The sequence below is a fragment of the Strigops habroptila genome, chromosome 10, assembly GCF_004027225.2.
Source record: "Strigops habroptila isolate Jane chromosome 10, bStrHab1.2.pri, whole genome shotgun sequence".
Classification (NCBI taxonomy): domain Eukaryota; kingdom Metazoa; phylum Chordata; class Aves; order Psittaciformes; family Psittacidae; genus Strigops; species Strigops habroptila.
In genome coordinates, this window is record NC_046359.1 from 1,461,755 (window position 1) to 1,476,380 (window position 14,626).

General features: G+C 39.0%; 1 protein-coding gene across 3 annotated transcripts in view; it reads left to right on the forward strand.

The window, feature by feature from the left end:
* The window catches only part of SERAC1 (serine active site containing 1), a 24,055-nt gene extending 11,663 nt beyond the window's left edge, over positions 1-12,392 (forward strand). For all 3 annotated transcript variants that reach the window (XM_030498865.1, XM_030498866.1, XM_032920183.1), the window contains 8 exons: positions 365-527; positions 2,362-2,512; positions 3,333-3,474; positions 4,254-4,354; positions 6,579-6,676; positions 7,225-7,407; positions 7,860-8,003; positions 9,930-12,392. In XM_030498865.1, the coding sequence (XP_030354725.1) occupies positions 365-527; positions 2,362-2,512; positions 3,333-3,474; positions 4,254-4,354; positions 6,579-6,676; positions 7,225-7,407; positions 7,860-8,003; positions 9,930-10,066 (1,119 nt within the window). In that variant the 3' untranslated portion in view covers positions 10,067-12,392. The remainder of the gene's footprint in view (positions 1-364; positions 528-2,361; positions 2,513-3,332; positions 3,475-4,253; positions 4,355-6,578; positions 6,677-7,224; positions 7,408-7,859; positions 8,004-9,929) is intronic.
* Positions 12,393-14,626: the final 2,234 nt, after the last annotated feature.

Here is a 14,626-nt window from a genome sequence, read left to right on the forward strand (position 1 = left end):
GACAGGTAGCTCTGATTGAGATAGTGCTTTAACAAATGCGGATAATTATCCTGTTCAGACTCTTAAACTTTAATTGAAGTTTGATTACGCCAGGTGGAGAGCGGTCTCGTCTCCTTCAAATGTGGAGGAGAGTAGTGTGATGATACTCAGCATCTTTCAGGTTGTCAATCCATAGAAATCATATGTTTAGCATATTAAAATATATACTCTATCTTCAACTATGGCATAATAAATTCTGTATTAATGAGAATTTCAACATATTAAGGGCTCTGCATCATTAAAATTCCCTAATTTGTGAGTTAACAGCATCTCAACCTTTTGCAGAATGTCTACTTACTGTCATTGTATTTACTGTGTTTACTAGGTTTCTTCTCACTGTGATAAAATTGAAGCTAAAGGAGGCCTTCAGTTACTACAGAGAATATACCAGCTACGTAAAGATTCAGCAAAAATACAAAGGAACATAATTCACATTATTGGAAATATGGCTTTGGATGAACGTCTTCATGCATCCATAGTACGTGCAGGTAAAAGGAAAGCAAGTGCAAGCAGTCTGAATGTCAGATTTCTATTCTAAAATTTTCAGAGGATTCAGTGCTTTTGTAAAATACAAAGGACGATGGTAGTGGTGTGGGTTTTGTATTTGTGAGGGTGGGGAGCTGGTGGTGTTGGTTTTTTAATGCAGAAAGTATGGGCAGTTTAGATGGTGTTGATTAAAAAGTCCTGTATGCTGCCTGGCCAACATATGTCAGTGCTACAGAGGTGTGCTAAGTCTGATGGATGGTGACAGTTTGGACTTGATTGATGTTCAGTTTACGTTACTGGGAAAGATCTTCTGAGTTTCCTTCTCTTGCAGATAATCTTTTTGGGTTTTTTTTTTAATTGACTGTGTTTTAGTCTTGTAAAGGAACAGACCAGCTTGTAGTCCATACCTTTTGGAACAAAGTGAAACATGCCTTTCCACCCTCTCTTGTTTCGTGTTAGGCTAGGAACTTCTGCTAAGTTTTGCTCTGATGCCCCTTTTTTAATGCCCTTAATTATCACAATTAAATTTCGGTACCAAATAAATAATTCTCAATGTTTTATTAGGAAATAATAAGAAAAATAGAAGATATCAGTATGCTGTTGTATGCATCTGAGCTGTTGTCTGCCTTTTAACACATTTTTAATCTGCTGTTGCAAAAAGGAGAAGTAGCAAAGGCACAGGGAAAGACCATGAGGATGATTAAAAATTTGGAATGGCTGTGGTATAAAGAACAAATAACTAGACTAGGACACTTAGTATGGAAAAAGCGACTGAAGGAGTATATCAGATTTATAAAGTCCTCACTAGCGTAGAGAATGCAAAGAGGGAATGGTGATCCGCTGTTTCTCATCATGCAAGACCAAAGGTTCTTGTACGTTAAATTACCAAGAGGCAGAACAAATACATGTTTTTCCATACAGTTCGTGGCCCAACTAAAACTTGCCACAAAACATTGTGATTGTTGAAGTCTTACAGAGCTTCAAAAAGCGATTAGACAAATTCATGGAAAGAGAAATCCATAAAGTTTTACACACAGAAGCCAAGTTGGCTGCCGAAGCCTGAGAGAATGTAGTGGAGAATCAGCCTTATATACTTGGCCTTTTATTGCTCTATTCCTTTATTGTTTTGCAACTGCCATTACTGCTTACTTTCAGAGGAGGACAGCTGCACTACAAAGGCCTTGGGTCTAAGCTCTAGCACCTTTCTTGCATTCCTGTGATGACTGCTAAAACCATATGTATAGAGGGAGAGATCATAACAGAAGAGTCAGCAGCTTCCTGGGGCAGAGCTCTCAGTATAAATGGAATTTTAGACAGTGAACCAGACGCCAGAGTTGAGCAGTTGTATATTGCTGGTTAAGGGTTGATAAAACTACTCTTTTGTTGCTGGATGATGTGCAAGAAGCAAGAACCTCTCAGGCTCTTTTCCTTTGCAAAAGCTGTGATACAGGAAGAGGAAGAAAAGCCATGAAGCACTGTGTAGTAGCTGCGATAGGGCATGTGGGGGCAGAAGGATTCTGAACACTATTTTCGACTCTTCATCTTGGCTCTTTTAAGAGAGATGCAAAAGCAGAGACCTTGCTAATTTTAATTGGACTAGCTTGGCAGTCTTTTATTGTATTTGGAGAACTGAAAATAGATTATAGGTAGTGTTCTTCTTTAGGAGAACTTGCACAGTAGTCAACATATATTGTTGAGAAATTTAATTTTGATGTTGCCATTCTTAAATTTTAACATCTATTTTCACAAGTCTGGTTTGAAGTGTGATGTTTCTGAATTCTTTTGTTTGGATGATGTTTCTATTGGTTAACCTGCCACTTTATTTTTTCAACGTAGGTTGGATTTCTGTACTTGCTGAAGTAATGAAATCCCCACATGTCATTCAGTCTTCTCATGCATCCAGAGCTTTGGCGAATCTAGACAGGGACGCGGTGAAAGAAAAATATCCAGATGGTGTTTATGTCTTGCATCCACAATATCGCAGCAGGTAAAGTGGAAGGAGGTGCTGCACGTGTTGAGTTACTTGTACGTGTTGTACTTTGAGTTACTTGTTAAACTGTTTAGTTAAAAAACTTTGAAAGAGCTAACAGCAGAGTGCTGTTGTACTGATGTCACCTGCTCCTTCTGTTCTTTGCTGGATTGAGAGGACTGAATTTAGATTCTCAAATAGGAGAACAAGAGAAGTGGTTGGAGCAGTCCATGACCATGAAAGTATTTTTGTACTGCATGGAAAAATCTGAACACAACACGAGATGAATTACTGCTTTGCATGCATTGCAACCATGTAACCTTTGCACTGGCTGTCTTGGGATAATTATTTTGCCTTGTAATTATTTTGCTGGCAGCAGCACGTGTTGGCTTAAGATGCAGTAAATTTACAGCTTCAGCTTCTTTTAATAGTGATTGTGTATCTGGGACTGAGGCAGTGTCCAGTGTGGTATGTCACTTAGTAGCAGCTATTCCCTGGGTTATTGGTGTTAGTTGCAATGACGATGTAATTTCATGATAAAGCTGGAACCACCAGGCTGCATTAAGAGTAGCTGGAGAGAATGGTGGTTTTCATTATAGAAAAATATGACTTGTGAGCTGGGTATTTTCCATACTTCTTTTTATATCTCTCTCTTCTGGGTGGATCCCTGTTTTTTGTCTTATTCTGAGTATCCTCTTTGAAATGTTGACCATAAGAAGTCACATATAGTGTTGAAAATAGCATTTTGGCATCCCTTAGGTTAAAAGTTCTGTGTAAATTTAATTTGCTAAAAGAATATGTACCATGCAGCTCTTAAAAATTCCTTTTTCTGTATCAGTCAGCCCATCAGAGCAGACGTCCTTTTTGTTCATGGTCTTTTGGGAGCAGCCTTTAAAACCTGGCGACAGCAAGACGTTGACCAGCGTTTGGATAAAAAGGCTTCAGAAGGACAAGAGGAGTATAGTCAGTGCTGGCCAAAGGTAAAAAGACAACATTCTCATTAATTTCTCATAAATGAGAGCTGTCCAGGGGATCTAGAATTACACTGTCTGCAGCTGTCTTTTTTGAATCAAATTACTTGTAATGTGTTATACAAGTAGCACTTTTCAAGTTCCTGATATATTTTTGTTAGCAAGCTGAAATTTTGAGCAGGTTGTTCTTGCAGAGCAAAATCCCTGCTAACTTTAAGCCTTCAACGTCATTCTTCTGCTAGTGAAAGAGGAGGCAATGGCTGCTTTCCTCGTGCTCTCTTTTCTCTGCCTTCCCCCCCCCACGATGCAATGTTATTGCTGAGAAAAATGTGTATAAAATTAATTTTTAATTATCATTTCTTACATAGGTGTCTGAGTACCTCAGATTTTGCAGATTGCTACTTAAAGATGTTGATAAATAAGTAATGACTGCTTCAAGCAACTCACATTGGTATACCCACCAAAGTATCTCTGTAAACTGATCAGTCCCGTTGGTAACCTTAGTAATTTTTGCTTTACCCAGGAGAGGGAGCCAGGAACGCAGGAGTTAGTAATCCGTCTCCATCCTTTGCCTACTTTGTGGTTGGGGAACAGGCTAGAGTTCACCAGTGTGTTATGAAAGAAGAATAGTCTAGGTGTAAGATGTATTTAGGGATTAACTGAAGAGCGAATATCTTGCTTGATATTGTCCCCATAGTGACATCTTTGCTCCATTGCTGCTAAATTGCTTACAAGATTTTAAGTACCTCAATTACAAGCTGCTTTGGTTTTGCTTTTCTTCAATTTAGACATGGCTGGCTTCAGACTGTCCTGCCCTTAGAGTCATTTCTGTGGAATATGACACTAATTTGAGTGACTGGAAAGCAAAGTGTCCTGTTGAGGCTCACAGGTAACATATGCAATGGCTGCAGTTTGGAAGTGAGGGAGACCTGTAAAGCTGAACCTTGGGATCACCTAGTGTGAAGCTGAATTTCATTTTTCCTGTTGCATTTGAAAATAATTTTGGAAAAACATTAGGTACAGTCATGATATGCTTGAGCTTTGTAGCCTCACAGGTAACTACTTGTGGCAACTTCCTAAATTCTTACAGTCTGTTCTGCTTAATTTTTAGGGGAGACACTAGATTATGCTGCTAGTTGATGTAAATATAACATTAGTTTTATATCTTAAGGGGAATATTTCTTAAAATTAAAATGCCTCAGTAATGCTTCATAAGCACAGCAAAAAAATCCTATACTATGACTTTATACTCATGATAAAATGAAGCATATCATTTTCATAGAAGTTGGAAAAGACCTTTAAGATCATTGAGTCCAACTGTTACCCGAGCACTGACAAGTCCACCAGTAAAGCATGTCCTGAAGTACCACATCTACACATCTTTAAGTATCTCCAGGGATGGTGACTCAGTCACTTCCCTTAGGCAGCCTGTTCCAGTGCTTGACAACAAGAAGAGCAACAAAACAGATGAAGGGTCTAGAGCACAAATCTTAGGAGGAACGGCTGAGGGAACTGGGCTTGGCTAGCCTGGAGAAAAGGAGGCTCAGGGAAGACCCTCTTGCTCTCTACAGCTACCTGAAAGGAGGTTGTAATGAGGTGGAGGTTGGTCTCCCAAGTAACACGTGACAGGGCAAGAGGAAACAGCCTCAAGTCATGCCAGGGAAGGTTTAGATTGGATATTAGGAAAAAATTTCCTCACTGAAAGGGTTGTCAGGCATTGGAACAGGCTGCCCAGGGAGGTGGTTGAGTCACCATCCCTGGAGGTTTTTAAAAGATGTGGCACTTAGGGACTTGGTTTAGTGGTTGACTTGGCAGTGCTGGGTTTACAGTTGGACTTGGTGGTCTTAGAGGTCTCTTCCAACCTAAACGATTCTGTGATTCTAAAAGAACTGTTTTCCTGTGTCCGTCTGGAATAACTTCCATATAAGAAAATGTGAAAAAGAAACACATTTATTTTAAGATAATGTCTTTTTCACTACAAAGTGGAAAATTACATTACCTGCTATTTACAGTCACCCAAGCATAGTATTTGATTAATTTATAATTTGATATGGTTAATAAAAAAAGAAAGATATTGAAAGATATTGAAGATATTTTTAACTATCAAGAGCAAAGATGTAGAAGTATAATCACAACCTTATGATTGCTTTAAATGTATGAGCTCTGACAGGCTCATTCACCATTTCAGAAGTGAATTTTTATGTCTCTCAGCTATCCTAAAGCCTATTGTTCAGCTGAAAAGACACGTGAGTTTCCTTTTCGTGTGTGTAATAAAAGCAATTTCTAGTGAGAATGCTGAGAACCAGTAGAGATGAAGTGAATTACTTCGCACAGTGGTTGCCCCAATATCCTGATGATTTCATTATCCAAGGGTCTTCTGTTTTCGATTCTTGTCAACACTGCAAGGAGTAACAATGTTGTACTTTGAAGCTTGAATTGGGAATTGGCATTGGTTTTGTTTTGGTTGTACCACAGGTTCATTTTTGACCTCTAACATGTAGCTTATACTTTTCAGAGCTCAGTCTTTTAATATATAAAGTGGTGATTATTGTGCTTTTATACTATTCCAGCACAAAGCATTTAGAGATTATTGTCTGGAAAGTATAACGGATATTATCTGTGATTTTGTAAATGTGTTGGTTGATCATGCACTTATTTATCAAATTCCTGTACATTGCTCCACATTTTGAGTATTGTTTAGTTAGCAACATACATTTTTGCTAGACATTAGGTATATTCTTGTTTCTGTGGATAAAGTTCATTATGCATTAATGATGCTTGCATAAAATGAGAACATAATTTTGTTGCAATGTGTAAATGAAACTATTTAAAACGTCATAAACAGGTTTTTTGAACTAAAGGAAATGAGAGATGAGTGAAATTAAAAGAAAACTTTCTAGCAAGATCAGGAAATTGCATATAGCTTAATTCCTGGTGTCTTTGTGAAGCCAACCTTACAAAACTTTTTGGCATTTTTTAGTGTAGCAACAATAAATAATATTTTGTGTACCTAATTCACTTTCATAAATGTGCAGCACTGAAAATTCATTCTGTTTTAACATGGTCTTAGCCTGTCATGATTAATCATGCTTGTCTTTGTTTTTTCATTGCAGGAAGTCTATTGCTTACAGAAGCAATGAGCTGCTTAACAAGATCAGAGCTGCTGGGGTTGGAGACAGACCTCTGGTGTGGGTATCACATAGCATGGGTGGTAAGCACATTGCCTGTTTGATACAAACTATTTATTTGCTGTTATATTTCAGAATAAGCTGTTGGACAAATTCAGTCTGAAATGCAATTATTCCGAGTAGTTTATCAAAAAACATTTGCAAAGACCTAAAAATAGAAGTAGATTTCTTCTTTCTTAATGCATTGTATTCATCAGCATATACATTTTGAAAGGATTTTTGTTGCTGTTTGTTTTTACTATGTTGATTTAAAAACATAAAATCAATGAGTTGAAATTCATGTAAATGGGAACCCAGAGGCAGAATTTTCTCCATGATCAGGCATAGAGTGAATGTCATTAGCAACACTTAAAGCAAACCAAAAATGGATTTGCATCATTCATTGATATTTCATTTTAATGCCTCCTCAGGTTTTGTTTGGGTTTGTTTTGAACTTAATCTTACATATTTGACAAACTAAGGACTAATCAGCTGAGGCAAGAATATGGTTAGTTGTTTCATGGATAATATAGCATGATCATTATTTTCACAGTGGTTTAGATCCCTGCATTAATTCAGTCTCTCTTGCCAGGTCTTCTAGTCAAAAAGATGCTGGTGGATGCTTCCAAGAATCCAGAAACGGAGAAAATTGTAAACAACACCAGAGGAATCATATTTTATAGCGTACCTCACCATGGTTCCCAGCTGGCTGAATATTCTATAAATGCCAGATATCTTCTCTTTCCGTCTGCGGAAGTTAAAGAGCTCAGCAAGGGTACGCTCGCTTTGCTACCACTTCACAACGGGGGTCTATGCTAATCCGTTCAGGAAGCTACTGGTTTTTAATCATGCTGTCAGAAAAAGCTGGATAAAAACCACCTTTTTATGTTTTGGGTTGGGTGTTGAATCCTGAGTAACTTTCATTTGATTGCAGAGGCGAGGGGGGAAAAAAGGGTGTCAGAATTGGTTTATAGAAGAATAGTGTGGGCCATTTAGTAATTCAGCATATGCTGGACTTCAGACCCTTACCTTCTAAATAAATCCCATGCTAAGCAGAAATAAAAAATTGTTGCCTATGATAGCTGGGAAAAAAGGATTAAAAGCAAAATGCTACTTCTTTTCCTGGAGTACTAATTTTTCCAAAACATTTCTAGGAATGCAGTCTAGACAAATGCTGTAATCTTATGTTCAAGATAACGCTGCACAAATCATGTTGCTCGTTCTCAGATTCTCCTGCCCTTAAAGAGCTGAATGATGACTTCCTGTCTCTTGCCAAAGAAAAGAAATTTTCAGTGCTGAGTTTTGCAGAAACCTTACCCACACACATAAACAGTATGATAAAACTGCATGTTGTACCTCTGGAATCAGCAAGTAAGTCAAATAGCCATTTAATTTATTTAATGTTGTATATATTCATGTAAGCATCGTTAATGAGGAAGGATTAGAAATGCTATGATAGGAAGACCTGGAAAAAAAATGCATCTGTTGTGTTACAGGGTTTTTGTTTAAACTTTTGGCTCGGTTTAAGCTACAGTCTCCCTGCTGAGGTCAGAGGCAGCTACATTTGTATCTTAGAATAGCAATTGTTTGGTTTGATTTTTCTAAATGTGAGGAACACTTGTTGAAAAAACCCTGGTCTAAGGTTACATTGTTGTAGTCCTTTCTTTTGTACTTACGAATAACTATTGTTTATTCTTTTGTAGATAGGCTGAATAGTGCTTTATAAGCTCCCAGGAATTTCAGCTATTTCCTCCTTTAAAAAAAAAAAAGAAGAAAATTAGCAAACTGCTAATGGAAGGAAAAAGTTACAACACTCTTTTTCAGTGTTAAGAATCCATTATTTTCCATATCTCACGTACTCAAGCAATATTTTGCCTCCTGAAGAGTTCCCTCTGTCTTTTTGTCTTTTGGAGAAAGGAAAACCAGCCAGTTCTTTCTCTTGCTTTGTTCGTGGGTGTTCAACTTAGAGAATTGGTGTAAGTCTGGTATTTTCAGGTTTTCCCTGAAAAAAATCTTCTTCTGCACTGCCCAAGGTACCTGTAAGGCGCTGAACAGGAACCATTGCTTTGTTGGGTTTTAGATCAGGCTTTCCACCAGCTAAACCCACTAGGTTAAATGCAAGGTTATTGCTTTCAAGAAACAGGGACTGTACATCCCTGTTTTCCTGAGGCAATATTTAGCAGTATTTTTTCAGCGTGTCTTCTCAGGAAGCAATTTTTTGTGAAAATGTTGCTGGTGCAATCTTATTGGCAAGGACTGAAAAAACTGGGAATTCTTTTTTTTTTCTTTTTTTTACCAGAATAAAATGAAAAAGAGGTCTGGATAAGAGAGCACACAAATAAGTCCCATCCACTTAGAATTTTATAGCATATTTCTCCTCTTCTAGAGATGACACGCAATGCAGCATGTGAGCTCTCTTGAAAAGCCTGTGGAGAGCACTTGACAGTTCAGTGGCACGCCATTCATTTTGTTCAAAACCCAGGCTGACAAGCAGTATGCTCTCTGTTTCTTACATCCATGCTTGCACATGCAAAGACAAACATTCATCCTGCTCTAGTCTTATTCTACATGGTTAAAGATAGAGTTCCAAGCAAAATGGAAGATTTCTCAGGAGGTTGACTGAATAGATAATAAACTGGAATGTGGCAGTCATGGCATCCTACATGGAAGGTTCACTAGTAGTGATAGTGATAGAGGTGAAAGCCATAGCGTGCCCCAAAATCAGTAGCTGAAAATGGAATACTTGTATTCTACAATTAAGCAATCTAAATTTTTCATTTCCCCTGAAATGTGTGTAGTGATTTGTGGCATATTTCAGGTTCATTCTAGTTCCATATTTAACCTCCACATCAAAGTATTTTTATAAGGAATGTGGGCAATTAGTGGGTATCCAGATTCTGATCGTCTAGATTTAAACCCTATCCCTGCACACGTCAATGCTTAAACTTCAGTCAGGGCTTTGCTGTCAGTCAGATACTGGTAAGTGAAGTTTTGGTTCTTCAAAGTTGTCTATGTGGAGACATGTACATTAGTGTACTCCCAATAAAGATAGTTGAACTCTGACCTGGTGGTTTACCACTGGGGTTTTTGTAGCAGTGTACAGCTCTATCTGACTATAACAGTATGTATTGATGCTTTTAGCACATTAAAAAATAACGAAGGCAAAACAGTTAAATTGAAGATAGGCAAAGTTGCTTTTGAGAGAGGATTTGCTAGTTCAAGATGTGCTTTTCAGTCTAGGTGATCTTACTAACTTCTGTAATTTTTTCTTTCTGTTCTTTTTTTTACCTCTTCCAGAGTTAGGAATTGGAGACCTTATTCCAGTGGATGTTAATCATCTCAATATTTGTAAGCCAAAGAAGAAGGATGCTTTCCTGTACCAACATACACTGAAATTCATTCAAGATGTTTTAGCCCAAGAACTTGGAGACTGACGTTTTGCCATCCTTGGCTGTTTGTTATTTCCTCCATTTGGTGTAACACAGTAAGTTCTTCTCCTAACATTTGTTAGGGGATGTGCAGAACTACAAAGATGCTATGTCAGTAGTATCTGCTGCTAAAATAATTTCAGTACGTCTCCAACTTCGATACTTCTCCAACTTATCTCTAAAATGTGTTCAAAACAAATACAAACTGAAGTCCTATAAACCTGGCAAAAAGAGAATGTGTGTTGGCTTAGAGTGACCATGATCTGTCGACAAAATGTGTGTAAATTCTCCAGCACTTAGTCTACAGATATCCCTCTGGAGCAACACAGCTTCACTATGGAGAATGCCCAGGGTATCTGCTTTATCAAGGACAAACAAAAAGAGAGCTTTCTGGAGGTGGGTGGTCTCATTAAGGTAAATATGCATCTGGGACTAAAATCTTACAGAGAGGATCAAAAACAGGTGGTAATTGGTTGTGTCAAAGGGGAGAAGCAGCATGTGGCTGCCTCAAAGCTTTGGTTTACATGACATGTTAAGTAGCCTGACTGGAGCCTGAAGAAATGTATCCAAGCCAAGGAAAGTAGCATTTTGGTGTAGTGGCCAAATTACAGGAGGTTTTGTAATTTGCCTTTTCATTTAATAGGCCACCCAGATTTGTCAGCAAATACGGCTTCTGTTTTCTGTTAGTGATGGGTCAGTTGCATAGGCAACTGCAGTTGTTTTAATCTGTTTGTGCTAATGAAAACAAAAGCAGTGTTCACCTTGTACATTTCTCTCTTAACCTTAGCAACTTGTGAGATTGCTTTCTTTAGGACAGTGTGTATCTGGTCAGACTCACAGCATTTCTGTGCTTGTTCACATGGAAGATACAGAACAAAGCTTTAGCTCTTTTGTTTTACTCTTGGGACGTATGCAGAAGATAGCACGTTCAAATCCCCGGCTCATGTTGCTCATTTAGAAACTTCTTCTTCAGCTGATTTAAAGAAGAGCATTGAAAAATGCTCAAGTGGAATAAGGCAAATGTAGGCCCTGACAAGAAACTAATGCTTAAGAGTTTGGAGCTCAGGTAGAGAAAAGTAGTACAGGAATAAATTCAGGTGATCTTAAGTCCCACTGGAAATGTGGAAGATCCCAGGTGTTTTGGATTGTTGGGGCCCAAGTGTGTTTAGCGGTGTAGATATAGAGAAAAGACAGCAGTGTTGTCTTACTTGAGTTTATGTTTATTTTAAGGATACCTTATCAGTACTGATAATAAATAAGTATTTTTTAGCAAAAAGAAAATATGGCAGCACTCAGTCACTTTTTAAAAGTCTTAGATAGTTTGCAATGTAGTTAAAAGCAGCCTTGTCTAATTGTGGTCTCTTCCTTCCTTCCACTTAACCCTCAGCCCTCCGAAAACAAACATAGACTATGATTAGGCTACTCTGTCCTAGCTGACCACTGGTTAAATAAGGCCTGTACTGATGACAGGCTTAAGATGTCTCTTAACATCACTCACGTGAAATGGATCTAATATTACTGGCCTTAAAATTATGGCTATGAAAGCTAGCAGAGAGGTGGGATGCGCCTTGCGGTTCTGCACGGGCTCGGTGCAGGCGCCAGTGGCCGTTGCAGTCCTGCCAGCTCCTGAGGCCACCTCAGCTGTTCCTACTTCAAGGCACTCCAGCCCAGGAGGACACCAGATCTGAATATACACTTCTGGAAGTTGAGCTTTGACCTGCTGCAGTTGCATAGTGAAATTCACAAGAGCAGTGCAGAGAAGGAGAACACCACGCTGGCGAGAAGAGCATGTTTTCCCCCTAACCAAGGTGTGGGTAAGAACACTGCATGGAGGTGTTTCAGATAGAAAGTGTAACAAAACTGTCATAACTTCTAAAGAGGTTTATCCTTTTTACACTGTGGTTTGAATATATTATTTAAATATATTTACTGAGTGTAAATATATTAGAACACACTGTATTCACAAAGTAGAGGGTATGTGGAATTCATTGTGAATAGACAAGACTTCTAATAACTGAATGCGTGTTCAGTGTGACAAATCTCATATGGATTTTTAATAGACTTCTTTGGCTTACAGGGATTCGTGTCAATAACATTACATGTTCATCTCAGTAGATGCATCTATGTTTTATTACTGTAACTCTATGGCAACTTTCTCCTTTTTGTAATTGTATGTATATATATGTGTAACTTTTAAAACTAATATTTTCAGGGGAAGTTGGGGGTTGTTTTTTTAATATAGTAATGAAATGTGTTTTTAAAAATGTACTAGATATGCCATAAAACACATTAAAGTCGAATGACCTGCCAGATGAGTGCTGTGGACCACGTTCACTTTTGTTAAAGACCTGCTTTGTTTTTTAGTGACTGTCTCATGCTGGGAGAACGCCATAGTTACCCTTCATCTCTGGTAAGAGGCGTAGTACTGGCGGCGCAGTCGGTCATCAGTATTTGACAAACTGAACAGCTTTTCAGTTGTGCTTTTGGATTTTGCAGTAGATCCTCCTAAACCACGTACCGACATTGGTTCGAGGGCCAGAAGAAGGTCTGTTGCGTAGCATTTGTATCTGCTTCCCATCAGAAACTTACGCTTTTGTGCTTGTCTGGTGTCACATTAATTCAGAATATTGCCTTTATGTCAATTCCTAGGTCTGAAATGATGTCCTTAATCCCTCCTAGCTGGGGAACCAGCTTGCAGGTGTGGCTGACACGTGAGTTGTCTCATGTACCTGCAAAGATGGTATCTATCTTGTCTGTGTTGTGGCATCCAGGACTAAGGACAAGCAGGAAGGGTTAATAGTTCATTAATCTTCTTGCACTTGTGGTCCAGCACTCTTGTATGGCTGTATTGGTATTTCTAGTAGCAGCAGTCATCAAGTGATTACAGTAGTATAAACTGGCTTTCACTCTGATTTGTGCTCGTGGTGCCAGGCAGCAGCTAGACAGGAGAAATTCTTCCATCTGGTGAAAATGGCAATTCTGGGCAAAAAGGAAAAAGCAAAAATGTTGTTTTGTCAGAGTGGAAATTCTAAATAATATTTTGAGGTTGGTTCTCTTTGTTTGCTTCAGTGATCAGCCACCTTAAAAAGCTTAATCCTGAATGAGAAGGGTCTGAGTTTGCTGCAGTGGTTTCCCAAACACAGAGCAAGTCTGGCTCTGCTTTGCTTCTGACCTCCAAACTAGAACCCAGCCCACAAGTGCCTGCCTCTGAAAAATCCCTTGGCTGGGGTGGTGGGCGCCAGTATGGAAGATAATCTGTAGAGCCAGGAGATTCCTCATTCGTTGCTGTAACCTTTTCAGCTGGATTGACCGTTCCTTTCCCTTGATTTGCTGTGATTGACCAGTATATGCTGTCACTGATGGTGTAAACCAGCCAGCTGCCAGGATTCATACTTTAAGAGGCAGCTGGCCACATACATAGTCATAAGGTAGAATGCTAAAGGCCAGCTACTTCTCTTATTCAAGGAGAGTAATAAAACAGATTTTATTTGACTTGTATAAATCCAGTTTAATGGGCTTTCCTGCTCCCTCTTTCATTAACATGTAAATTAGCTGTCCTAGAGCTGTTAACTATCTTTGCAGAAAACATTGGCTATGGCCATATAACGTACTCTCTTTTACTGCTCTTGATGTTTCATACTGAAGTGTGCCCATAAATATTCACTGTATCTTTTTTGTTAAGAAGAGGACGAAGAGGTTACAGCTCTGTGTTGTCTTGTAGGGAAACAACTATCTGGCTTCAGCATTATTCACCAGCCTGCTACCACATGGAACTGGCACTCACAGAAGCAGCTTAGCACTGCATTTGGTTGGTTTGGCCTTTGAAGGATTTGGAGATTTTTTTGGAAGTGCCTGGCAAACAAGGGAGCAGAGGAGGATGGCAGGTGCTCAGATGAAGGCAGCGTCTGCTCCTATAGGGTGTTCTGTGTCCAAAATTTGGCAGTGGCAGTGAAACAGATAGGCATAACAAGGAGGAAAATGGCTGAATTCCAGTTGCCAAGAAGCTGAGAACAAGCAAATTGGTTTTCATATTAAAAAAAAATCCTAATTCTGAACACCAAATTCTGAACTTTTTAAATACATCTTTCCTGAAAAAAAACCACCAAGGGGTTTTTTTTCAGCTTCACCAGCTGCTTAAAAGTGGTCTCTGTCCTTTAATAATAAAAGAAAGATCTTGATGCTTCTCTTAAGAAGTCACCATGACGGGCTGCAATCTGTTTATGATTTTTAACTGCCTGCTTTGAACAAATGGCATCCACAGGGTACAGTTTCACTGCACAGGCAAGGCAGCGAGAGCAGATAAGACACATTTAGCACCATGGATTATCTATCTATCTTTGCCAAAATCTTGGGCTCCTGAGAAGCATGACTGCTGGCTTGCTAACAAACGAGAGAGAACTTCATTATGAAGATCAAGCCCGCTTTGAGCTGAGCAATACTTCATGAGTCAGCCCACCCTGGTAAGTGCACACTAGGTGCATCTCAGGGAGCAGCAGGACAGGCACGCAGGAGTGCTTGCCTGGTGTCCACAGTGGTTAACGGGCTGCTCCCCTAGCACTGCTGCGG